This window comes from Saccopteryx bilineata, chromosome 1 (genome assembly GCF_036850765.1).
Source record: "Saccopteryx bilineata isolate mSacBil1 chromosome 1, mSacBil1_pri_phased_curated, whole genome shotgun sequence".
In the NCBI taxonomy this organism is placed as follows: domain Eukaryota; kingdom Metazoa; phylum Chordata; class Mammalia; order Chiroptera; family Emballonuridae; genus Saccopteryx; species Saccopteryx bilineata.
In genome coordinates, this window is record NC_089490.1 from 390807080 (window position 1) to 390833235 (window position 26156).

A 26156-nucleotide genomic window follows, 5' to 3' on the forward strand; every position below is an offset into this window, starting at 1 on the left:
TCCATGAAATGTTGTTTGGGTCCTTCAGCCATTTCCCTGTTGGTGTATTTGCTGTATCTTATTTTTTGAAGCTCTTTATCTTTTCTGAGGGTTAATTCTCTGTTAGCTGTCCGCGTTGTGTCTTCTCTCGGTGTGTGACTGCCTTCCCAGGAATAAAGATTTCTTTCTTGAAAGGAGCATGGGCCCCGTGTGGGTCGGGGTCTGGGGGCCCAGCCTCTCTTCTTTCTTGAAGGTATCTTTTGAGAAACTGATGTTTTTCATTTTAATGGGGTCAAATGTATCAGTCGCCTTTTTTTTTTTTTATGATTATGCTTTTGGGTATTGTTTAAGAAATATTTTCTCACCCTGAAGTTATAAAGACATTCTCCTCTATCTGATGCTAAAAAGTGCCAAGATAGTCGTGTCTTTAATCTGTTTAGAAGTGATTCTGGCCTGTGGCATGACGGTCGAGGTCCAGTTTCCCAGTTGTTCATGTGGATACCAAATTTTCCAGCACCATTTGAAGAGTTCCTCCTCTTGCCAATGAACACGAGCTCCGCAGGAGTCATGCAGCAGGCCTCCGTAGGTGGGTGGGTTTCTCTCTGGGCACTTTATTCCGTGTCACTGGCTACCTTGTACCAGCACCATACTGTCCGATTACTATTCGCATTCCAGTAGTAAGTCTGTATAGGTGACTGGAGACATCCCTCCACCTAGACAGCATCAGGTCTTGCCAGTTGTTCTTCCATTTAAGTTTTAGGATCAACTTTCTGGAAAACAAAAGAAAACAAAACCCACCTCCTGTGGATTTTGGTTGGGATTGTTTTGAATCAACTTGATGAGAATTGACATCTTTTAATAGTGAGCCCTCTAGGCCAGGAACATGGTGTATCTTTCTTAAGTCTCTTAAGGAAGTTTGATCATTAGCTCCATACAAAGCTGGCAGAGACCTTTGCTTAGATGCCATCCTAGTTCCTTAGGTTTTGGTTGTTATTGTAAATGATAACTTAAAAAAAAAATCACCTCTTCTGTTTGTGGCTGATACATGGAAATGCATTTGATTTGGTAACTGTGCTAAATTGAATTTTCTGATTATTTCTAATAATGTGTCTGGAGGTTTTACATTTTTTCCTCTGTAGCCAATTCTATTGTCTCATTTTCTGTAGGCAATGAGAATTTTATTTCCTCCTTTCTAATTCTTGTCTATTTATTTACTTTCCTTTTCTTCTTTGTTATATAAACAGAAGTGGTGACAGTGAGCATCCTTGTCTTGACTTTTCTACCCTCCTGTCCCCTCCCCAGCTTTGTTGAGGTATAGGTGACAATTAATGTGTCGGTCTTGATTTTAAAGGGACTTCTCCTCAGTTACGCTGGGTTCAGAATGATGGTAATCTTTGGTATTGTAGATTGCCATTATTGGGTTAGGGAAGTTCCTCTCTAGCCTGAATTTGCTAAGAAATTTTTTTATGTGTGAGTATTGAATATTATCAAATGCTTTTTCTGCATTCATTGAGATGACCTTGTGATTTTTTTCTTTCATCTGATACTGTAACAAATGATGTATTTTCTCTTTCCAAGCCATTTTTGCATACCTGGAATAAGTCAATTTTGTGAGGAGGCTATTGCATTTTAAACATTGTTGCATTCATCCTTACTAATATTTTGTTTGAGATTTTCACATCTATGATCATGTAGAAGTTGGGCTTGTAATTTTCTTTCTCCTATTGCCCTTGTCTGTTTTAGGATTAAGATTGTATTGGTTCATATAATCAGTGAAAAATCCTTTCGTAGAGTTTGTGTAAGATTAAAAGTATAGCTGGGTAGTTTGAAAGTTTTCCGAGAAAACATTTTGTGAAATATTTTAGGAGTTCCATTACATGTTTGGTTCACATTTCTATTTTTATAACTTATTTTTTGTTACTTAAACTATTAACACAAAACTGTATTGTATGCTTGAAAGTTGCTAAGAGAGTAGATCTCAAATGTTCTCACCACATACACACACGCATGCACACACACGCACAGGCAACTATGTGAGGTGATGGAGGTGTTAATTAACCTCATTGTGGTATCATTTTGCAACATATACATGTATCAAGTCACTGCTTTGTACACCTTGCACAATAAAGCTGGGGGAAATATTAAAAACAAACTTTTAACATTGGAGACTCCCGTATGTTCCTCTGTACCACCAGCTTAGCTTTTAAAAAATTTTTAATTAAATGATGCCCTTAGGAATAAAACCTCTGATCTCTATTTAATTGAGATGAATTATTAAACTTTCACCATTTGCTGCTACACATCTCATCGAATCAGCTTTTTATTGATTTGGAGCAACCAAACGAAACCCAGAAACGATGGAGTTGTAACACGTGATTTCGGATGTCGATGCTTGCTTGCCCGGGATGCCGTTTTTAAAGATAGATTAATGCTCCATAATAATAAGTAAATGTTAATCCAGTTGAACTTTTAAAATTAAGCCTTACTAATAATGTTGGCCATCTTACTTGGTTTTATTTGGACTTCACAGAAGAATCAATTCATCAGGAGGAATTTGCTGGTTCTAAAATAATAAAAAGAGAACACGCTGGTTGCTAATGGCTCCTGCAGCTTCCATGCACCATGATGAAGTGCTCTTTGATTATGTGTCGAGATGAATGGTGCAGACCTTTGACAGACACATGGCTGTGGCTGGAGAGTGTCCCGCAGTCCCTGCTGACCTTGCCATCCGAGTGAGCAGGTGTTGCGTGAGCTCAGTTCCCTCTCAGTCCTCCTGTTTCCCTGGGGGGCCATTGGCTCCTAAGGAAGATAGATGCCTGCAATAGAAGAGCTGTTAGTAGCATTTACTCTGTCTTAATCCTTTTTAATCCCATTCATATTTCAGTGCCTGACAGTTGGCAGGATGTCAGCAGCCACAGTGCAAGCAGGGAAATTTTCCTTTGAACAGGAAGGACCTAGTATAATTGTTTTCCTGATATTTAATTTGTCAAAACATGGAAGGGCATAATATCCCCTTTTAGATCCCAAACAGAGGGGCTGCCGAAAGATCTTGCCAAAATAACCTTTTTGGAACTTTTAATTATCTTCATTTTTAAAAGGTGGCAATAAAGTTAGTTATTTAATCAAGTTTACCAAGTGCTATAATAAGATATTTCTGGCACATTAAGTTGACTGAGTGGGGAATCATTTTGACAGAGGTTGATGTCTAAAATCAAGTGTTGTCTGTCTGGTGTCAAACCTGTTGGGAGTTTGGACCTCATAGTTTTTACTGGTAAGACTTTTGCCTCTCCTTGGGCCCCACCTTTCTGATGAACAGGACCCGCCTGGTTCCTTGAATAGCTAATAAAAGGAATTTGGAGAATTTCATTAAAATGTTGGGAGGACGAAGACCCCATTTTCTGCTGAGATCTGTCAAATCTTGAGATTGTGTGGCTTGATTTGTGGTGTCCGCTGTGATGGAGGTGTGTATGTGACATCTGTATGTGGCTCTTAAGGATGTTATTGGGGTGCAGAAGTTCTTGATAGCACAGTGACTCCCCAATTGGTAACGGACTTGGGGTCAACTTCAGGGTAACAAAAGGACAGATGTCCAAGAACATGTTGTCTTTGACTTCCTGGCCTTCCTCTTCTGAGTGCTGGCCTTGACTGGGCGGAGAGGGGTCTTGTCTGGAAGGGGGGCCCTTTCTGCCGTTTGGGTTCTCGCCCGGCCCCGGGGGTGAGGGCTGTCCAAGGGGGTTCCATGCCATTGTGGGAGAGAAGGCTGAGAGCTACTTGAGGAGCATTTGGGGTTTGAGTCAGTTGTGTCTTTGAAAAAATTTACCCATTTGGACTCGTCTGTGGAAGCAATTAGGGAGATCACAGGACCGTTTCTGATTCCCGATTCTGTACAGTGTCTATTCAGAAAAATAGAAAACAGTCGACTGGAACAGGGGATTATTTGAGCACACACAGAGTCCTGTTGTCTCGGAGGCCTGCCCTCAGACAATTTGCCTTTTACTGAAGTTTAAGCCCATGAAAGGAAATAAAAAGTGTTTTATTAGATGGCAAAGAAAGATGGACTTGGACATATGAGACTTTGAGAATTTTAGCTTTTTCTTTGTCAATGCAAACTTTGGAAGATGGTGACTTTTTATATAATGCAATTTGTACAATGTGGTAATTATTGTTAATAGTTAATAATTATCTCCAACTGGGTAAAATGCCTGTGTGTGTTATGTATCTTTTGCTCAAAGCCAAATATTGCTACTTCTGGAGATTAATGTGCTTTTTGGGGTGTAAGCCGCTCACGTTTTTGTACAAGACTTTACCGAAGGTCTTGTTTGCCGTAACCATGGGAAGGCAGGTAGGATATAAGTGGAAACTAAAGCTTCCGGAGAGTTGGTGACTCACCACGTCACACACCTAGTGGTGGGGTGGGGATTCGAACCCAGGTCTGACATCCACATCCATTCTGCTGCACAATGGCTGGAATGCAGCACAGCTCATTGCTGTTCCCTGAATATGTTTGTGTCCTTCCTGTCTCTTATTGTTGGATTTCATTTCCAGGAAGCTTTTCACGTAAGGAAAAGCGAGGGCTCCACAAAGGCCGCCAGTTATGTGTTGGAACAGATGGCGTAGAGCGATGGAGGACTGGTCTTCTGACCTTGATATGAGAACGGTTCAAGTTTTTGGTTAGTGAGGAAAATCACTCTTAACTCAAATTCCTACATTGGCTGACGGGCTTACTTTCTAAGATTTGTTGGATGGCTGGATGTGTTGAAGGGAGAGCTGGAAGAGGCCGCCAGGAACTCGCAGTACAGCCGAGGGGAACACTCCCTCTGGCCCCCTCGGCCCCAGATAGAGTCTGGTTAGCCTGCTGGGCAGACTCAGACTGGGATCCGGAGACCAGGCCCCGCCCTTGTTTAAAGGATGTCATTAGTTTATTCTAGGTTGAGTTTTCCTCAAACCAAACCAACTTCCAGCCCCCACCCCCCCAGCTGTTCAGGGCTTCCCTGGGAGTTTAGGTGGCGGCTGCTTCGGACCAGACAGACTCGGGGCTGCAGCTTCTTTTCTGACTGGCCCCTTAGGATCTTAAGCCAGCGGTTCTCAAGCTTTGGAGGGTATTTGAGTCACCTACAGGGCTGGTGGAGAACACAGAGGCCCAGGCTGGGTGAAGGTAGGACAGGGCTGGGCGTTTGTATTTTTGACAAATTCCCCAGATGGTTTGATACCTACCAAAGTGTGAGAACCACTTCCGTGGGCTGTCTTGCCATTGTATTTTTTTTTTCCACAGCCTTTTTGATTAGAATGTTCTCCTTTGCTCTTTCCTGCTTTCTAAATCAATTCCAGCTCTCATGTCTAGACCCTGTCCCCACCCTCATCTTCTCAGCCCGCTACACGGGGTTACCCGCCAGCCTTCCAGCCATCAGCCAGTTCGGGTGCTGTGCTGGGCGTGAGTTATAAAGTCCTCAACTTCACGGGGTTCCCAGTTGGTGAAAGAGGCACAGTCACAGTACTGAGCAGCTAGAGGCCAGGCAGGTGCTGAGGACCCACCCAGGGAGGCTCAGGCCGTGCTGGCGGATTGGGTTTGGCAAGGTTGTTGGGCGAAGGAGGGAGGGAGACAGTCTCGCTTCCTGGGTGGTAGGACAGCATGGATTATTTGATGTATGTTGATATGTGGGGAAGCCTATCTGAACTGTGAGTTCTTTTATGACTCAAACTTTCCTTTATAGCAGGCATTGATGACATCTATTAAAAAAAAAAAAAGAAAGAAATAAAAAGGAAAAAGATGTATGTTGAAAAAAGTTCAGAAGGAGACATAGTGGTGAATAGAACATGTTGATAACCTCACCAACTTAGTGGTTCCTAAAAGGAGAGAAAAAAAAAATCAGTTATTTCTTTGTGTTTTTTTTGCCAGGCTTTCGGTAGCCTGAGACGAGGGAACTATCATCTCTGTGTCCCTAATGATCATGGGGCATATAGATGCAGTCACTGAAACTCATTCATTCACTCGTGTTTTTACAATAGATGTGTCTGTTTCCTCAACTCTAAATACAGGCCGATTAGTACCGATAATCCCTAAGATTTTATCCTCCTTTGTGACTGACCACATCTATGCCGATTGCTTGCTCTTGGGGCCCTGAAGTTCACACACATCTATTCAGCTTTACCCACTAATGGCCATGCCAGCTCTGTTCCAGGCCCTGGAGATCCAATTAAAAACCCACCCATCAGCCAGTGCTGAATGAGCACGTGTCAGGGGAGGCTGTGTGCTGAGTGAGGGTGGGCACGGAGTATGTGAGTGCTCTTCTGTTTATGCTGCAAAAGAGGGTTGGCCGCAGACGGGCAGGGCACCAGCAGATGCCACTCTGAGAAAGCAGCTCTGTGGCCAGTGTCTTTTGGCCACAGGCACCATCCTCTGTCACCAGTGGACCCGTATCGCAAGTTCTTTTATCTGTCACATACCCTGTATTCATTAGGGAGAAAATTTGTTCCTCTTCATGTCTTACCAGACTTTCAATCGGAAATTCAGACTGACATCGGTGATCTTACGATTTTAAACTGAGTTGACTTCCTATAAAATTTTATTCACCAGTGTCACCTCAAAAGATTCATGGAAAAAGAAATTAAAAATTTAATAGAAAAAAAATTAAACCGAGTTGACTGAAATCTAGCCAAAACCAAAGAAACCGTGGCAGCCATGACAGCGTTATCATCTCTCACACCTTCACTTTTGAGCTAGACACTGTGTCATTGAGTTCTCTCACCCGTTTGTGGAGGGGACTGTGGTAGTCCGTGTTTTCAGATGAGAAGATTGAACTTTAGCTGAGAGCTCGGCTAGTAAATGTAGTAAATGTCGGAACCAGCTGGTAAATGCTGGTCTGTGCCTGCGGCTCTGTCTTGGGTAAACATGTGATTTAGGGCCGTGGTCAGCAAACTACGGTCCTGAGGGCTAGATCCAGCCATGGCTTGTTTTTGGGTGGCCTGTGAGCTAAGTGTGTGTGTGTGTGTGTGTGTGTGTGTGTGTGTGTGTGTGTGTGTTTGGTTGAAACACATCAACAGAAGAATATATTTTATGACATTTAGTGCTTATAAATAAAGCTTTATTGGAACGCAGCCATGAGCGTTAGTTTACGCATTGTCTGTGGCTGATTTCACGCTACGACAGAATTGTAGGTCCTGCAAAGCCTAAAATATGTACTGTCTGGCTTTTTATGGAAATAATTTGCCAACGTCTGATTTAGGGAATTTCTGGGTTTCCCGAGAGGCTAAAAATCACCTGTCGCCTCCCAGCACTGCCCTCCCCAGCTCTGGACAGGTCTGCTGAACCAGCTCTCCATTAATCCCGTGTTTCATGGCTGCGAGTCCTCTTTTCATTGCGTGGATATAAAATGAAAGTGTTTACTATGTGCGGCCACTGGCTTGATAGCACCTGTCTCAGGTGGTTTGCCAAGGTGCCATTTTATCCAAGATCACTCTTTTAGAAGGATGAGGTTATGACATTGCCGTGGGACTTAGTTATTTCTTTTTTTTGGTGGTGGCGGCAGTTGTAGTTAGGTTATTGTTAAAGCTGAATGGAGAACAGTTGAAGTTTCTTGTGTTGTCTGAATAAGTTCAGTGATGCGCTTTTTAATTGGAAGGAAATATTGTAGGCAGAGAGATCTGTATAAGAACTGACCTGTCACCCCACCTGTGACTTCTGAGTTTACTCTGAGACCGTCCCATCACCTGGGGAGGAGCGGGGTCTGGTCCTGTGTTCTCAGCCACACTTGGCAGACCCGCTGGCAGTGTGGGGGATGGGCTTGATGGCAGGTGTGTGGGGACAGTCATTGTCCATGCAGCTCTGACCATGATGGGCAGCAGGAGACAAGAATGCAGTGTCTGAGAACTTTAGCCCAAGTTCTTGCTTCCGTGTTAGAAGAATACTTTCTGGTTCTGCTTTTTCTTAGTCTTGTTGCAAGACAGCTCGCCCCTCCCTGTGCTTGGTCTCTCCAAGCCTCTGTCTTAGCTCCTGCTAGTGATAAGAATTGTAACAATAGGGCCCTGGCCGGTTGGCTCAGTGGTAGAGCGTCGGTCGGCCTGGTGTGCAGAAGTCCCAGGTTCGATTCCCGGCCAGGGCACACAGGGGAAGCGCCCATCTGCTTCTCCACCCCCCTCCCCTCCTTCCTCTCTGTCTCTCTCTTCCCCTCCCGCAGCCGAGGCTCCATTGGAGCAAAGATGGCCTGGGCGCTGGGGATGGCTCCTTGGCCTCTGCCCCAGGTGCTAGAGTGGCTCTGGTCGCGGCAGAGTGACGCCCTGGAGGGGCAGAGCATCGCCCCCTGGTGGGCAGAGTGTTGCCCCCTGGTGGGCGTGCCGGGTGGATCCCGGTCGGGCGCATGCGGGAGTCTGTCTGACTGTCTCTCCCCGTTTCTAGCTTCGGAAAAATACAAAAAAAGAAGAAAAAAAAAGAATTGTAACAATAGCTCTCATTTGTGGTGGTTCACATAGATTATATCACTGAAGACTTGTCACACAACAATCCTATGAGGTAAATGCTGTTTATACCTTTTTTTGTTATTGAAATGATCAAACACACAAATCAACTCCCTGTGTACTCATCTTTCTTATCAGTACTTCCCAGAATTTCACCCCTCCCTTGCTCAGGTAGGTGCTGTTGTTAGTGCTGTGGAAAAGGATGAGGAAAGGACTCATGAATTTCACGTGGCTGATAGGGTTGGACTCCAGAGTGCGCCCTCTTAATTCCTGTGCTCTCTCTCCTCCATGACAGGTGTTTGCTGCTGTTTATAGAGCACTTACTATGTGCCGCTTAATCCCCACATTAAGCCTACAGAGTAGATGGTAACTTACAGGTGACAGGTCTCAAGAAGTGAGGTCTCTGGCCCTGACTCCACACTAATAAGTGGTGAGGCCAGGATTCCAAGCCAGACCTGATTCAGGTCCCGTGGATTCTCTGCCCCATAATGTTCTCTGTCTCCCTCCAGTCCTCAGTGCTGTGGGGACTGTGGCAGTTCCTGTTTGCAAAGCCTTCCAAGAGCACGGGGTTACTTTAGGCTGGTTCTAGAAGGGCGTGGAAAGCATCTGGGTCCGTTGGAATCACCACTGGCCCTTGTGGCCTCTGAGACGGGATCCACCCTTGGCTCGTTGGCCAGAATGAATAGATAGTGAGATCCCTTAGCTTTTTTTGTGGGCAGTCAAAGGCTGAGTTGAGAAGCTGGAACCTGGAGTCCTGATGTTCACTCTTCCTCCGAGAGCGGGGAGGGGGGGGGGGTCGGAAAGGCATGGATCATCGGCACTGCTGCTGGGTGGGGCGGGGTGGGAATTCCATGAGGAGCAGCCCTGCACTTAGCAACTGTTATCAGCTGGTTATTAGTAACTGGTTATTAGTAACTGGTGGTTATTAGCTCTTTTCATTGTACTCTTAAGTGAATGGGCAGTGTAGGAGGGAATTGGGATTCACGGAGTGGTTTTATTCACATTCAAGAAGAGAAAGTAAAAGTCTTCGACTGAAGCTTCAGAACTGTCTATTTTTCACTCTTGTTTTGGGGTGCTGGTGGCATGGGAGGCAGGTCAGGGGATGAGCAGGGAGTTAAGGGGCAGACAAAATGATGCCCTTCATAGTCACATCATGTACGCTGTTCACATTTGACATTGGCCAGAGAGCTCTTCCTCAGAGAGACATAGAGAGTAAACCACTCATTAGTAGTTGCTTGCAACCTATGAATTTTTTTTTTTTTTAACCTATGAATTTTGATGGCGAGGTACACTTCAGTCAAAGGGCAGAAGCTCGCCTGACCTGTGGTGGCGCAGTGGATCAAGCATTGACCTGGAATGCTGAGGTCACGGGTTCAAAACCCTGGGCTTGCCTGGTCAAGGCACGTATGGGAGTTGATGCTTTCTGCTCCTCCCCCACCTCCTCCCTCTCTCTCTCTCTCTCTCTCTCTCTCTCTCTCTCTCTCCTCTAAAATGAATAAATAAATAAATAAAAATAATTAAAAAAAAAAAGGGCAGAAGCTCAACTGTCTTAGGAGGAGTTGGGAATGTAAAGAAACAGAATGGGCCCAGTGATGCCGAGCCCCCACTTCTCAGTCTTCTGTCTGCTCACGTCTGAGAGAGAAGGGGAACAGTGACGTGCCGTGTTGTCAGCTGCCGTGTGTTCTCAGCATTCAGGTGGCAGCTCCAGGAGGGGCGGACAGTTCCAAGCTCTTACCCCGTCGCAAGGGGGAGCCGACTCTCAGACTCGATTCCCTGCTTGACTGTGGGCCGGGTAAGAAAGCCCGAGCTCTTCATCCTTTTATTCCCTTGAAAAGCTAAAAATCAGGATTTTTGAAATGCTTCAGTCTCCTAATCTTTAAATACTTGCTCAAGATTTTAGGAAAGACTGCTGCAAAATATCACATTTTACATGTTAATTATGTACAATTTTTGTCAATTATATATCTCAGAAAGTTGGGAAAAATGATAGTGGGGACAATAAGACAGTGTTCTAATGGAAGTAAATTAAAAAAAAATACTGGGTAACATCAGCATGTCAGTGGGCTGGATCTGGGCAAAGGAGCTCCAATGTAGGACTCCTGAAGTTTAGGATGCAATGTGGAGAAAGGGCTGAGGCAGGGGGCTGGGGCTGACTCTGACCCTCTCGCGAGATGAAGAGACAAGCCCTGTTGGGGGATTCGGGGCTGTGGTCAGTGCTGGGTTGTCTGGGATGAGCTGCTGAACTATTTTGGGACTTACTTTCTTCCTTCTTAAAGTCAAAGGATTTTCTAGTTGTGTTCCTTAGGCACCTCAGGGGGTTCCATGAGTGTTTGCTTTGAGGTTCATTAAAGCCATGCCCCTGCCTTCTAGTTTGGCTGAGTTTAAAATTGTAATCAGATCGTAATGAAAACATTGGTCCAAATATGTGTCACACCAAATGTCAGAGAACACCAGTGTCTTCACTTGGTTATGTATCGATTATATTCAAAATAAGACTAAGGGTACTTGAACTTTAAAATAAATATGTAGTGGAAATATATAACTTGCTTTTATCCAAGTATACAAATACACGCATATACATTTATACCTATACATATACGGATATGGATGAAATGTGGAAGTGTATACATACAGTTCTTCATGAGATTTGTTTTGAAAAAACAGTTCTGCTGCTAAAAATATTCATGGAAACTTCCGGCCTGGGATTCCAGGGTCACCCTGAGCTCTGCGTCTCAAGTTCACACTGCCCGACCAGAATAGCCCCTCCGCTTACTCTTTCCTGTGTGCATCTGGAAGAGTTCACGATGCCCCTCGATGCCCCAGGAGGAAAGAGATTAGCCAGCTGGTGGTTTGCAGGGTGGTTGGTGCTCATCCCTTCCGTCGAAGTCCCCCTCCCCCTCCCCCCCCAGCTTTCTGAGGACGCAGCAGTATGGATGATGCCCACCCTTCTCCACAGTTCCTGCTGATGGCAGCATCACGTTGAGAGAGTCAGTTCTTTGCAAACGAGGTGGAGTGAGCCAACCCTGTCTTCTCTGGCTTTGCCCACTGTCTTGTGCCATGGGCAGCGTCCCATGCTGCCTGCTGACTTTCTTTTCCTCTGGCTTTTGGACTCTAGGGTAGAACTGGGTACCAGGTGCTCTCAGGCACCACACAATGTCACAACTGCCCTCTGGAAAGTTCCCCATAATTGTGTTTGATCGGTGGGAGAGCCCATCCCGTCTACTATTTTTTTCTTTTTTTTTTTTTCATTTTTCCGAAGCTAGAAACGGGGAGGCAGTCAGACAGACTCCTGCATGTGCCTGACTGGGATCCACCCGGCACGCCCACCAGGGGGCGATGCTCTGCCCCTCTGGGGCGTCATTCTGTTGCATCCAGAGCCACTGTAGCGCCTGAGGCAGAGGCCACAGAGCCATCCCCAGCGCCCGGGCCATCTTTGCTCCAATGGAGCCTTGGCTGCGGGAGGGGAAGAGAGAGACAGAGAGGAAGGAGAGGGGGAGGGGTGGAGAAGCAGATGGGCGCTTCTCCTGTGTGCCCTGGCCGGGAATCGAACCTGGGACTCCTGCACGCCAGGCTGACGCTCTACCACTGAGCCAACCGGCCAGGGCCCCGTCTACTATTTTCATGATCAACGGTTTACCTGTCAGGGGCCAGTTTCCCAGAGAGCTGTTGGATAACTTCGCAGGGGGGATAGATGAGAGCTAAGAATAATGATGGTCTTTCAGAACTGAAATCTGTGCATGTCCCAAATCCCGTAAAATGCTACTGATTTTAAAAATGGCTTGAAGCGGTTCACATTTTGGTTAGTTACGTCAGTGGGTAAAAATAACTATTGTCATATGGTGTGTGGGCTTGGTTCTAGAAGGATAAGGAGTCTATTGTTACCCATTGTGTTATTCAGTCACTTACTGCTCATCCCTAAAAACTGAACACGTGTGACAGAAAACCCAAAGTTTGTCATTTGCTAGAATCCAGGTTCATCTGTGAATTTAGTCTCAAACTTCTTTTGAGAGCGGTACAGAGGCCATTTTAATTCTGTCAATCTAAATGGGTTGATAGAACATGTCCCCAAAGCCCGTGCCAGGTAAGGGTTTGTTACAGGCAGCCTTTGGGTTCCATAGTCTCAGTTGAGATTTGTCCAGGGACCAACCAGCTTAGTGTTTAAGGCCAAGAGCTTCAGTGTCAGGCAGACCTGGGCTGGAATGTTAAATTTTACTACATAGTTGTAAGATGGTGGCTCAGGAACTTAACTTCTGAGGCTTAGTTTCTTTCCTTTTTTCTTTAAAAACTTTCCCCCCATTGATTTGAGTGAGAGAAAGAGAAAGAGAAAGAGAAGCATCTCCTCATTGTTCTACTTAGTTGTTCCATTTAGTTGTGCACTCACTGATGGCTTCTCATTCGTGCCCTGACCAGGGATTGAACTCACGACCTCGATGGACCCAGATGCCACTTTATCCATTTTGCCACCTGGTCAGGATGAAGCTTAGTTTCTTCGTCTGCAAAATGGGGATAAACACAGTTCCTGTCTCCTGGAATTGCTGGAAGATTTAGAGGAGATGATAACACTTGTATTGGCAGTGATTGGCCAATAGTTCAGGCTTAATTAATATTATAACAGATAGAACCAATCAACGTTAAATTGCCACATGGAGTCACTCTTCAGGTGGTGTTTTCTAACGGTCTCCTCCTGTATGTTACCTTCAAGCCACCTGAGCCCCTCCCTTCGGTCCCCAAGCTTACCCCGTCCTCAGGCAACCCCTGCCTATTCAGCTCGGTGGCTTCTGGTTGCCTCCCTGCATTGCATGGCCATGCTTGTTGGTGTCTCTGGCCTGTGAGCTCTTGGTGAGTCAAGTGCCCTTGGTACTTTTGGCACCTGCCCCAGGTCCTGGCGCGGTGCCGGGCTGCAGGAAAAGGCAGAAGGGGCACGGACAGAAAGGGGCTCAGAGCCTGCAGAGCTCCTCGTGTGGTTGCAGAAGGTCGTCAGATGAGCTAAGGGTGACAGTTGTGGCAGTTTGATGGGGCAGGAAGAGGGCTGGTAGGCTGGGAATACAGGAACCGTGTCTTGTTTGAGCCTCAGGAGAACCCAGATGTAGGGTCTGGTGGACATGTCTCCTTTGGGTATTTTACAGTTGAGGAAATGGATGGCTTGGAGAGACCCTCAAGTCCCAGAGCTCACAAGTGTCAGCTGAGCCTTGGTTTCTTGGTCATTGTGTTGGGCTGTGCTAACCGGAGTCACAGGCCCCGGCGCTGATGTGACATGGGCCCTGTGCCGTGGGTCTTCCCCATGGCCCTGCAGAGCCCTGCCTACCCATCTCCACCTTGCTCTGCCTGTGGGAGCAGCACCAGTGGGTGCCCTTGGCCTCTAGCTTCTCACTGGAGCCTCCCAGCCAGAGGCCCCTGCTGGACACGGAGGAGAGGCAGCCCCTCAGCCTGTGTCCTTGTCCTATCCCACTGTTGCTACCTCGGGGTGCTTGCCGTCCCTTATTGGTTTCCCTGCTCTGGTCGAGTGTATCTGTCACCTGTCCCTGCCAGGACCTTGACAAAGACTGGCATGCTTTAGAAAGTCTGATCCTGCCCTGTCATTTAGTTTTCACTGTGCAGTGAAGGGAGAGACCAGGGCAGAGGCAGCCAGGCGTGCGGACGCAGGGAGAGGGCCTGGCTCTCAACTTCGCTGTTTGCAAAGGGTCTCAGTTGAGGCTTTGGCCTTTGAGATCCCGGGGGAGGGGTTAGAGACAGAGTCACAGAGATACTCTGCCAGGATTGGGACAGAAGCACAGTGCAGCAGACACAGCCCTGTTCTGGCGACTCCTCACTGTGTGTGTGTGTGTGTGTGTGTGTGTGTAGCTTCAGAAATAAAAATGGAGATGATCTGAGTCTTCGTCCTCCCCAGGATGAGGCTGATTCCGTTCTGTGGGGCTGCAGGTTCTGAGGAGTCGGTTTAAGGGGGCCAGAACACAGATGTGGGAGGGCAAGGCGTGCTGGCACCGGAAGCTTTTTTAGGAAATGGCCACTGAGTCTGCCCATGAAGGATGAAGGATGAAGGATGAAGGATGGAGGAGGGAGGAGTCAGGTTGTTCTGATGTTTATAGACCGGGAGACAGGTTTAATGGAGCAGTCACCCAGAGACTCGAAGGGAGGGAAAGAGATTGTATGTGGGTCCATTTGAGTGTGTTTGTAAGAGTGTTGTTTCTATGTATAGGAGTCAGGGAGAATTTAGAAGTTTCAGGAAAATGCAGCTAGTGAGATCCCTATGAGTAGGCATGACGTAGGAAGAAGCCAGTGTTCAGAGTGGACCACTGACGTGTGACGGCTGTAGCTTTGGCCAAATTGGGATGGCGTCGAGGGCATTGTTAATTAGTTTTGTTTTCTCTGGGGCCTGGTTTTGGGAACTGGCGGTGGTTCCCCTAGAGGAGGAGGGGAGAGGTTTGGCTCATCAGCATAACTAAAGAAGGTTGTGAAATGAGAATGTATCTTTGGGGGAGGAGAGCTATGAACAGGCTGGAAGACTCAACAGCAGGGGTCAGCTCCTCAGAAAAGAGGACACAGAAGACTTTACTATGTGGCGTTGGACATTTGTGGGCACAGTTAATGCCTGGCTGTCTGGTTGACGAACGGGTTTCTACTATACCTGGGGTTTGTAGTAACTGGAAGTCCTTGGCAGAACTGAGAATCAGTATTATTCTCTTTTCTCATGTCAGTGTATCTTCCTGCTGATCAGGGAGCTTAATTTCTCTCATCTCGGTGTTTACTCCTTTTACCCAGCGGTGGGGGCTGCACAAGCCTGGGGCAATCTGTGTAGGTGACTGTGCAGAGGAGTGGTGGGACGGGGGTGAGCTGTGAGTACTCCAGGTCGGGTCGGCATCTCAGGAGAGAAGGGGTTGGGGAAGCTTGGCTAGAGTGGTTGAGGTCAAGATAGAGGTCCCAGACCTGGGTTCTGGGTTCGGTGCTTCACTGGCTGTGTGCCCTTGAGTAAGCCACCTGCTGTCTCTGGGCCTCAGTGTCCTCCTCTGTGCCTGGGTTGTTGCTCAATTATTTAAGTATTGATATTTTGGAGAGTATGAGTTTGAGAGTGGTTATTGGTTTTGTCACTCATTTGATCTGCGCCTTGGCGTTGTCACTGGTAGAGGGAGGGTGAGAACGCCCTGCAGAGTTGCTATGAAGATGGAAAGGTAATGACGATAGCAATATCCGCCACACAGATTGTTCAATTTCATTCTCACTGCAACAGGTGGGTGTGATTATCACCCCTGTTTACAGATGTAGGCACTGCGGAACAGAGAGGTTAAGCTCTCTGGCCAAAGTCACACAGCTGATAAATGGTGGCACTGAATGACTTCCCCCAGGTGGTCTGGTTCCAGATCTCATGCTCCTAAGCATGATTCCATGACCCTGTGCTCAGACAACGGATTTGGGAAGCCTTGCTCAGTGCCTGGCACACAGTAGGTGCTCAGTAAAATAGAGTTCCTTCCTTTTTCTCTTCAGAATGCATTCGAAAGTGGTGGTTCCTACGGCGCTTTTGGTCTGCTTCCCGCCTAGTCCCCGGCATCTATAATACTTCCCAGCTCAGGCGGTTCCCTCTCCCTGCTCTGGCCGTCCGGACCCACCTTTCCAGCTCCCCATTTGTTACCAGCCCTTTCTCCGCTGCTCCCCCATCTCCTCCCTTAGGAGGCGCCTTTCCTCTTCCCGCCAAGTGGCCGAGCTGGAGTCTACACCCATCTACCATCTATGTAAAAAACTGAGGTGAAATTCACATAATATAAAACTACCATTTTAGAGCCTACAGTTCAGTGGCATTTAGTGCATTCAGTGTTGTGCTCACACCACTTCTTCCTAGTTTCAAACATTTTCATTACCTAAAAGGAAGCCTAGTACCCCCTTCTCTTAGCCCCTGATAACTACTCGTCTGCTTCTGTTTCTAGAGATTTCCCGACTCTGGGAATTTCATACAAATGGAATTCTGGGAATTTCATATCTACGGAACCACAGACTGGGCGTCTGTGTTTGGCTTCTTTTATTTGGCACAAGGCTTTTAAGGTTCATCTACATATCTTGGAATTTTACTCCTTTTTCTGACCGAATAACATCCCATGGTATAAATATACCACATCTTCTTTATCCAGTCATCTGTCGATGGACAGTTAGGTTGTTTCCACCCTTTGACTGTTGTGAATAGCATTGCTGTGACACCCGCTGTCTTTCACGCGGCTCTGCCCACTGAGTCAGTGTGGGTCTTCGGACTGTGACTTCCGGTTTTCCTGAGTCCTAGCTACAGGCTGGGTTCATTCATCCTTTTTTTTTTTTTTAATTTTATTTAGAAATTTAAATTTAACAGGGTGACGTTGATCAATAAGAGTACATAGGTTTCAGGTAAACATTTCTATAGCATTAGAACTGTTGATTATGTTGTATACCCATCACCCAAAGTCAGATCATTTTCTGTCACTGTATATTTGTCCCTCTTTACTCCCTTCCCCCCACCCCTCCCCCCTCCTACCTTCTCCCCTTGCTAACCATGTCACTTTTATCTATGTCCATTAGTCTCAGTTTTATATCCCGCCTGTGTGTGAAATCGTATAGTTCTTAGCTTTTTCTGATTTACTTATTTCACTCGGTATGACGTTCTCAAGGTCCATCCATGTTGTGGTAAATGGCAGTATGTCATTTCTTATGGCTGAGTAGTATTCCATCGTATTTATGTACCACATCTTCTTTATCCAGTCCTCTATTGAGGGACACTTCGGTTGTTTCCATGTCTTGAATAATGCTGAGATGAACATGGGGGTGCATGTGTCTTTACATACCAATGTGTTTGAGTTTTTTGGGTAGATACCCAGTAGAGGGATTGTTCATTCATCACCTCTGTCATCAGTGGGCGTGCTGAAGCCTTTCCACCTGGGGAGAGGGCTTGGGGCCTCAGGAGGAGGGAAAGGACCTTGGAGCCCACGGAACCCTGGCCCTGGGCTTGGCTCTGCGTCCTTGCTCGGGTTTAGTTTCTGCCCAGAGGGACTCGGCGAGTGGAAAGTGCTGGTTTTATCTGCACCTGGAAGCAGCTCTTTTCATCTCTCTCTGGTTTATAGAGCCAGGGAACTGGGGGACCTCAGGCCGTGTCCTCTGAGCCTCAGCGTCCTCATCTGTGAAAGGGGCTGATAACTCCCGTTCTACCTAGTCGCTGTGAGGGTTCAGTGGGCTGGAGCCTGGGCAGGGACGCCTCTTCCCCTACCAGGGCGCGGGGCCGCTGGAGGAAGGGCTGTCGGGGAGGGACACTCCGTGATTTCAGTGGAATTAACAACCATGGGGGCTGTTTTAGGTTCTTTTAGAAGGGGAAGGAGCAAAGGTTATTCCCGTTGCCATGCCTAGCTGTCACTTCTGGAAACTTGTCCCCAGCTTCCTTTTTCTGCAGTTAACTTTGGTGTTTAGTGTTTGACTCTGTGGAAATGAGTTCCTTCCCATCTCACCCCCCAGGCACTGGAACAAGGCATTGAGCTCATTTTAGGAAGATGAGCCTTTTGTTGATTGTGTTCTTTTAAAAAGTGTTTATGAAGAGTCCAGCATACTGAAATCCTGCTGGATGTTGTTTGCAAAGGTCTTTTTGTCCTGTGGTCAGTGGAAGAGTTTGGGGACCTTGCTGAGGTGGACTTGTATCCTGGCTTTACTTCTTAGTGACCAGTCCTATGATCCCAGATGACAGATCATTGGCCTTCCGCTTTCTTCATCTGTAAAAATGGAGCTAATGCTAAAATTAGTTGCCTTTGCTATTGTTACTGTGTCAACTAGTGATCTTTTGTTTGCAAGAAATAGGCAACCCACATAAGGGTCATTATATAATAAAGGGTGTTGCCTGTCCCCAGCCAAGAAGTCTGGAGGTAGAAAGGGTCTAGGATTGATTGAGTCAGCAGCTCAGAGAGCCAGATGCTCCCGTCTTTCCTCTCATCAGCCGTCCTCCTAGGTGGGCGATTTCTCCCCTCCTTGCTACACAGTGGCTGCAGCTGCTCCAGGCATCCCAGGAAGACCTGATGAGCCTAGCACAGCAGGATGGTATGTCCTTCCATGCCATTCTTTTTTATTAATAAGGAGGCTCTTCCCTAGGAACCCCCTTGCAGACTTCTCTTAGGTCCCCTTGTCCCATGCCTTAGTCTGAGGCCAGGATTTAAGTGTTGATGCTTTATTTGGGAAATAGGCCCACTGAGGTCAAGATGAGGAAGAACAACGGGAGACCAGGGAAGATGGGGAGCCGTGGGGTGCACTGGCCATTGCTTTCCCACGAGCTTCGAAGAGACACAGGTGGGTGTGTTCACACGGCACCCTTTGGGAGGGTCGACAGGAAACACTACTTAGATTTGTCAAAAAACAAAAACCAAACCAAACCGCTCTTACTTTGCTTGCTGGGTGTTTTAGAGGGTACCAAGAAGGAGCACTCTGATAATATCATGTAAAATTAAACCTTTTCCAAATTCCCGTGAAGTTCTCTCCAGCTACTTTGCATTAGGAGGTATTATAGCTCGTGAGTCAGGACCCAGGCTGTGGAGACAGATGGTCTGGATTCAATTCCAGGCCCCGCCGCTCACAGGCCTGTGCCTACCTTCCTTGTAGGGTCCTTGGGAGGATTAAGTGAGTTAATAATATCTGAAAATACTTGGAACAGTGCCCGGCACGGGCAGCGCCATGCATATTAGGTGTTAGTGCGTCGAGAATACAGAGTCCAAGCTGTGATTTTAATCTCTGGAAACTTGCCTTTCGCCACGATAGTGATCGTTGCGCTTGCATCACGAGAACTCAGAGCTCTTTGACACCTTGTCCTGTGTGATGGTCATGCGCAGGCAGTGCTGACTGAGTCTAGGGCAGTCAAGGGCACAGTGGAAATGCACAGACACTCTGCCTTCATGTGCACTCTGCTGTGATTTACCTCAGTGGACGGTACTGGCCCCATAGGCTCCCTCCATCTGTCCTGCTGTGGTTCACCTGCCTGCCTCCCTCCGCCACCCCCCCACCCCCCACGGGGCTGTCTCCTTTAGCTCTGGGCCCAGAGTGCCTTGTTCAGTGAGTCGTCAGGGCTTTTTACCTTGAATTACTTATTTACAGACATGTCTTATTGCCCTTACTTTTCTGTAAACACTTTGAGGGCAGGCGCAGAGCTTTAATGTTTTCCAGTGATATTTGGGTGTATTTCAACACATAGTTGCACATACAATGAGATAACATTGCAGGGGGCTGGGACATGCCATCCTAGAGTCACGAGATTGTTTTAGAAAGACAAGCTTTCTGTTGATTGTAGTTTTTCAAAAAGTGTTTTGAAGTGTCCACCACGTTGGGTATCTTGTGGGGTGTTGTCCACAAGGGTTTGGTGTTTTCCAACTACTGGGAAAAAAAAAAAGAAAGGAAAAAGAAATTTCTGGTCTGATCTATTTGTCTAGTAACTGATTTTTTTTCTCCTCTTCTGTGACCCATCCTGGGCTGTGGAGTTGTGGAGTTGTGGGCCGGCAGGATGGGAGAAGCAGACCTCGTACCCATTGCGGGGAGTGAGAGAGGGAGTGTGCAGGTGCTGGGTTGGACCGGCAGGATGGGAGAAGCAGACCTCGCACCCATTGCGGGGAGTGAGAGAGGGAGTGTGCAGGTGCTGGGTTGGGGACCGGCAGGATGGGAGAAGCAGACCTCGCACCCATTGCGGGGAGTGAGAGAGGGAGTGTGCAGGTGCTGGGTTGGGCCGGCAGGATGGGAGAAGCAGACCTCGCACCCATTGCGGGGAGTGAGAGAGGGAGTGTGCAGGTGCTGGGTTGGGCCGGCAGGGTGGGAGAAGCAGGACCTCGCACCCATTGCGGGGAGTGAGAGGGAGTGTGCAAGTGCTGGGTTGGGGGCCAGCAGAGTGGGAGAAGCAGACCTCGCACCCATTGCGGGGAGTGAGAGAGGGAGTGTGCAGGTGCTGGGTTGGGGGCCGGCAGGGTGGGAGAAGCAGGACCTCGCACCCATTGCGGGGAGTGAGAGAGGGAGTGTGCAGGTGCTGGGTTGGGGGCCGGCAGGATGGGAGAAGCAGGACCTTGCACCCATTGCGGGGAGTGAGAGAGGGAGTGTGCAGGTGCTGGGTTGGGGGCCGGCAGGATGGGAGAAGCAGGACCTCGCACCCATTGCGGGGAGTGAGAGAGGGAGTGTGCAGGTGCTGGGTTGGGGGCCGGCAGGGTGGGAGAAGCAGGACCTCGCACCCATTGCGGGGAGTGAGAGAGGGAGTGTGCAGGTGCTGGGTTGGGGGCCGGCAGGATGGGAGAAGCAGACCTCGCACCCATTGCGGGGAGTGAGAGAGGGAGTGTGCAGGTGCTGGGTTGGGCCGGCAGGGTGGGAGAAGCAGGACCTCGCACCCATTGCGGGGAGTGAGAGAGGGAGTGTGCAGGTGCTGGGTTGCTTTGAGGACTGGCGCCCGAGCCACTGGGAAACGCAATGGGGAACAGGCCGGCCCTCTGTCTCCCTGCCCCATAAACTGAGAACAGGTGTGTCCTTGTCTTCTCCACCCGAGGGGTGCAGATGGCTGGGGAAGCAGCGTCCTGGACCCAGCCGACCTCGGCCTTGCCCTGGAACCTTGGGCTCTTCTCCCATTCCTGGGCCCTAGGAATTGCCTCCTCTCCCAGACACGAGGCTCGTTCTTTCCTTCCGCGGAATTGGTGGAGTGCCTACCGTGTGCGCCATTGTAGGTGCAGGGCAACAGACGCGGTGTCTGGTCTCCGGGCATGTACCCTTGGGTTGGAGAAGACCGACAACAGATGACGTAAATGCTGAGGAGGAAACGCGCCAGTGACTTGATGGGGAGGGAGGGCGCTGCCGGTCATTTCCATTGGCTGGCTGGAGAGGGACCCGCTGAAGAGGTGGCATTTTAGGCCATGCCACAGGAAGGGGCAGAGTGTTTTGGAGAAGGCAATAAATCCTCAAAGACTCCAAGGGGGAACCGGTTTCAACAACATTGTAAAGGGCACGAGGGACAAGGAGAGCAGAGGGGCCGTAGGCTGTGGCTCAGAGTTTGAATTTTATTCTAAGTGGGGTGGAAAGTATGAGGACATTTTTTCCTGCTAGGGTCCATTTTGATCATATTCTTATTCATGAGGACCATGCTTTGAAAAATCTTGTTAACCAAAGAAGGCGTGTTTATGAAACAGGCTTTTCATAAATAACGCCTTTTAATGGCCTTTAAAGTATGGGGAAACAATGTATGGATCACGATGCGTATCTTTGAGGACCTGCAGGGACCAAAAGATGACAGGTGGAGACACTATCAACTGAACAATCTTTAAGGTCCCTCTGTTTCAAACATTGATTCTTCCCAAAACTGCATACCAAAGCCTTAAAAAAAATTACTGCCACCTACTGGTAAAAGGAAGAAGATGAATCTTTGCCCAATGAAAATCGCAGGCACTGTGGATTTCTTCTGTCCCAGATCTGGCTTTTACATTGTGCTTTTAAGACCTAAAAATGGCTCTGGGGGAGTGTGGCATGGCCCTGCTTTCCTTACTTTCTGGCCAGAGAGTTTGGACTCTGTGGGTCCTTCTACCTCAATTCCTGATGCAGTGGCGGGAGGGAGTGTTGGATGTATATATTTATCTGTGACAAAGACTGGCAAGCCAACAGTGGGTTGGCCTCCATATAACTGAGTGAAACTATTGTCTGTCGTTGACCCACCGTTACACCGAATACCTGCACGCTTAATGGACTTCTTAGCATCCCACCCTGTTATTCAATTCAATTCTCAGCTGCTTTAATTCTTTTACCTTTTTTTTGTATTTTTCCGAAGTGAGAAGTGGGGAGGCAGTCAGACAGACTCCTGCATGTGCCTGACTGGGATCCACCAGCATGTCCCCCAGGGGCGATGCTCTGCCCATCTGGGGTGTTGCTCCGTTGCGGTGGGAGCCATTCTAGCATCTGAGGCGGAGGCCATGGAGCCATCCTTAGTGCCCGGGCCAACTTTACTCCAATGGAGCCTTGGCTATAGGAGGGGAAGAGAGAGAGAGAGAGGAAGGAGAGGGAGGGGGTAAGGGTGGAGAAGCAGATGGACGCTTCTCCTGTGTGCCCTAGCTGGGAATCGAACCTGGGACTTCCACATGCTGGGCTAACGCTCTACCACTGGGCCAACCAGCCCGGACCAGCTGCTTTATTTCTGATTTGCATTTTCCGTGGCTGAGTGAATGTGCTGACTTCCGTTTTTTTTTTCTGTTACAGATTTTGTGTGCAGATGGCTGTAGTAGTAAGTACCACTTCCCTTTCCACTTTTGTGTTGTTTGCTACTGCCCCCTGATGGACACAGCAGCATTAACAGCAATGTGAAAATCACAGAAAATGCTAATTTGTGGAAACTGAGCTTAGTTTCCAATTGTTCTTTAGATCTGGGGTGGGGAAGGGAATGGCTCGTGAAAAAAACTCAATCAGTTGTATAAACTGGACAAATAAAATATTTATATTTTCTGTGATCCCCCCCCCCCCCCCCGCCAACCTACATCCATGGGTGATTAAAAAAAAAAAAAGACTTATTTGAAACCATGATGCAATATGATTTATTTTATGTGCTACATTTCTCCATGATTTTTAAATGGTATATAGGGTTTGCATAACCTTTACAAAACCAGGCAACCTCTTGTATATTTTTCCTCTATGAGGAAGGCTGGGTCCCACTTGCCTAATGAGTGCTGTCCACTGAAGTCCTCTCTAGTCTATAGTAAAATGAGAAAAATAGGCTATGAGAGTAAGTTTTTAATAAAGCTAAATATATTCACTGCCTGTGCTAGGATTATGTACTTAATCATCTTTTTTTTGGTTGTAAAATGTGTGAAATAAAGATAATAGTAGTTGGTAGTTTGTTTTTTTTTAATGTACCTTTTGGGAAAAAAATGGTAGCTTTTGTCTGTCCTCAAAATTTGGGGACTTTTTGGGTGGCCCCTTATTAAGTTATGTAATGTTTGGATTAATCATTTGATTGAACACCTGAAACTAATATAATATTGTATGTCAACTGTAATTGAAAAAAACAAAAAGAATTATTTAAAGGCAAAAGAAAAATAGGCCCAAATAAACTTTTTTCCTCCCTTGGATTGGTAAGATCCCAAAGTCTGTGAACTGTAGAGATAAAATAATTAGACTGTTCTCGGAGTACAATGTCAAGGGGACAGGTCTCGCTGAAACCCTCTAATAAAGAAATCTCAGTTAATAACAGTAATTATGCAGAGTCTGTACAAACAACGGGAAGAATTCTGCAGTTGCTTGTTGCTCTTGCTGCCTTGTTAATCAGTTTGGTCAAGAAGCCGGTCCCTCATGCAGACTTGCATCACTGGTGTGAAAGAAGAACCCTCTATGCAGAGAGGTGATACTTAAGAACAGGAGAAGGGGAGACGAGGGAACTATTTTATATTTTAAAAATTATAATGAAAAGTCTGTTATCTAGCAAATATATAAACGGGAGGTGCCATTTTTATGAGTTTGCATTGTTTTTCTCTCCTGTATTCCAGATGTTGCCTGCCCGCCGGTTACAGTCACATCGACAACCACCAAGATTAATGCTAGTAAGGCACCGGGAAATCTTTCACTAAGTGTGATGGATTTGAGCGGCCAGAGGCAGCAGTCATTCCAAACGAGCAGTGACGGGACTCTTCTCGGGGCTGGCTCCCGGGGCGAGCTAGCTGTTTTATCACATTCCCAAATGGCTCTCGTACCTGCTGCCAACAAGTGCAGACAAGGGAGCGACTCTTCCTTTTGGGATAGGTGGTGGGGTTTAGGGAGTGTCAACCTCTTCCTTTCTGCAGCGCGTTTGAGCTGCAGCAGTGAAGAGCAACTTCCTGTATCTCTCTTCGCCCGCCCCGTTCTTGGCCCCGCAGCCTGGCAGGAGGCTGTCTGAGAGCTGCTGGCAGGAGGCTCCTCTGAGAGCTGCGCTAACCCTCCTGCCTGGTCTGAGCAGCGCTACCACGGCCGAGCACTTAAGGGCACAGAGGTAGAATCAGACCCGGGTTTGCTTCCTGGGGCTGACAGTTTCTAGCTCTGTGACCCCGGGCAAGTCATTGGTCCTCTTAGACCTCCGTTTCTTCATCTTTATTAAAAAACCAAAAACCAGACAAAAAACTATACACACATATTTAAAAAACAGTTAAAAATGTACTTTATTTCCTGAACTGTTGCAACTTAAGAACCTGCTTTTCTAAAACCGTCCCAGAATCCCTGTATGACAGTAAAATTTAGTCCTCGACACATTTCTCCTTTGTACAAACAGTGCCGGAGACTTCCTCAGGATGCTGTGCTGAAGCGTCACTGAGCAAGTGTATGTGTCTGCAGCCCCTGGTCCTCTGCCTGGAACACCGTCCCCAATAGGGCGGCGGTTCTTGCTGACACCACCACGGTGGCTGTGGTGGTTGTTTTATCACACCCTCCATCATCAGTGTCGATCGTAATTGACACCACAGTGATAACCTGCCAAAAATGCTACTGTGAACCTGTCACTCTCTTAAGAGGCAGCTCAAGTCTGGTGGAGGGGGGGGGGCGCTTCCTGGCGTTCCCTTTTCATTTCTCAGGTTTCCTCTCCTGCCCCTTTTCCTGGATTATGTAGACAGTGTCCTCTTCCAGGTGCCAGGTAGGGCTCCTCTCGTGCTGGCATCTGAGGGTCATGTGTAGGGGTAGTCAACCTTTTTATACCTACCGCCCACTTTTGTATCTCTGTTAGTAGTAAATTTTTCTAACCGCCCACTGGTTCCACAGTAATAGTGATTTATAAAGTAGGGAAGTCACTTTACTTTATAAAATTTATAAAGCAGAGTTACAGCAAGTTAAAGCATATAATAATAATTACTTACCAAGTACTTTATGTCAGATTTTCGCTAAGTTTGGCAGAATAAATCTTTATAAAACAACTTACTATAGTTCAATCTATCTTTTTATTTATGCTTTGGTTGCTCTGCTACCACCCACGGTGAAAGTTGGAACACCCACTAGTGGGCGGTAGGGACCAGGTTGACTACCACTGGTCATGTGCATGCTGAGGTGGTGTTACCTGTGCCACCTGTTCTCTCCTGGGGTCAGTCCCTAGGTCGTGGAGAAGGGGCCTCATTGCTGCGCTCTCTCCCCTGTGGTTTGTTGTTAATCCTCAGTCTCGAATGTCATTAGGATGTATCCACTTTGCAGTTATAGTTCCTGTTAATAAACATAACTTTCATAGTTTTAACTCCTCTAATCTACAATGTGACAGATGATGACAGTGAGGTTCAGCCCTGGCCAGATAGCTTGGTAGGTTAGAACATCGTCCTAAAGTGCAGAGGTTGCCAGTTCTGTCCCCACTCAGGGCACATGCAGGAATAGCTCAAAGTTCCTGTCTCTCTTTCCGCCTCCCTTCACCTCTCTTACTGAAATTAGTAAATAAAAATTAAAAAAAGAAAAGAAAAGAAAGTGAGGTCCAGAGAGGTGAGAAGACTTTGAGGAAAATCACATGACTAATGACTAGCAAGATTGGACTCCAACCCAGATTTTTGTAAATGTCCCTATCCGGTGGCCATATTTACCATGTCATGGTGCCTTGATGTCCATCCTTTATGTTTGAGGTAGTGTTTTAGAGCTGTCCACAGAGGAACCCGAGACTGCGAGTTTGAAGGGACTAATTCCGGGTCCCACAGCTAAGGGGGGGTGGAGAGTAGGTCCTTATGTCCAGGACCCGGACATAGACTCACTTTGCACCTGAGGTCTCCATGGGTACCAGCTTCTGAACAAAGTTGACCTTGTTGGTC

At 47.3% G+C, this 26156-nt stretch overlaps 1 protein-coding gene across 1 annotated transcript in view; it reads left to right on the top strand.

The window, feature by feature from the left end:
- Positions 1-26156, top strand: part of PTPRJ (protein tyrosine phosphatase receptor type J) — a 167472-nt gene that overhangs the window by 98285 nt on the left and 43031 nt on the right. Inside the window, exons 2-3 of the mRNA XM_066251528.1 lie at positions 22621-22645; positions 23901-23954. Of these exons, the coding sequence (XP_066107625.1) occupies positions 22621-22645; positions 23901-23954 (79 nt within the window). The remainder of the gene's footprint in view (positions 1-22620; positions 22646-23900; positions 23955-26156) is intronic.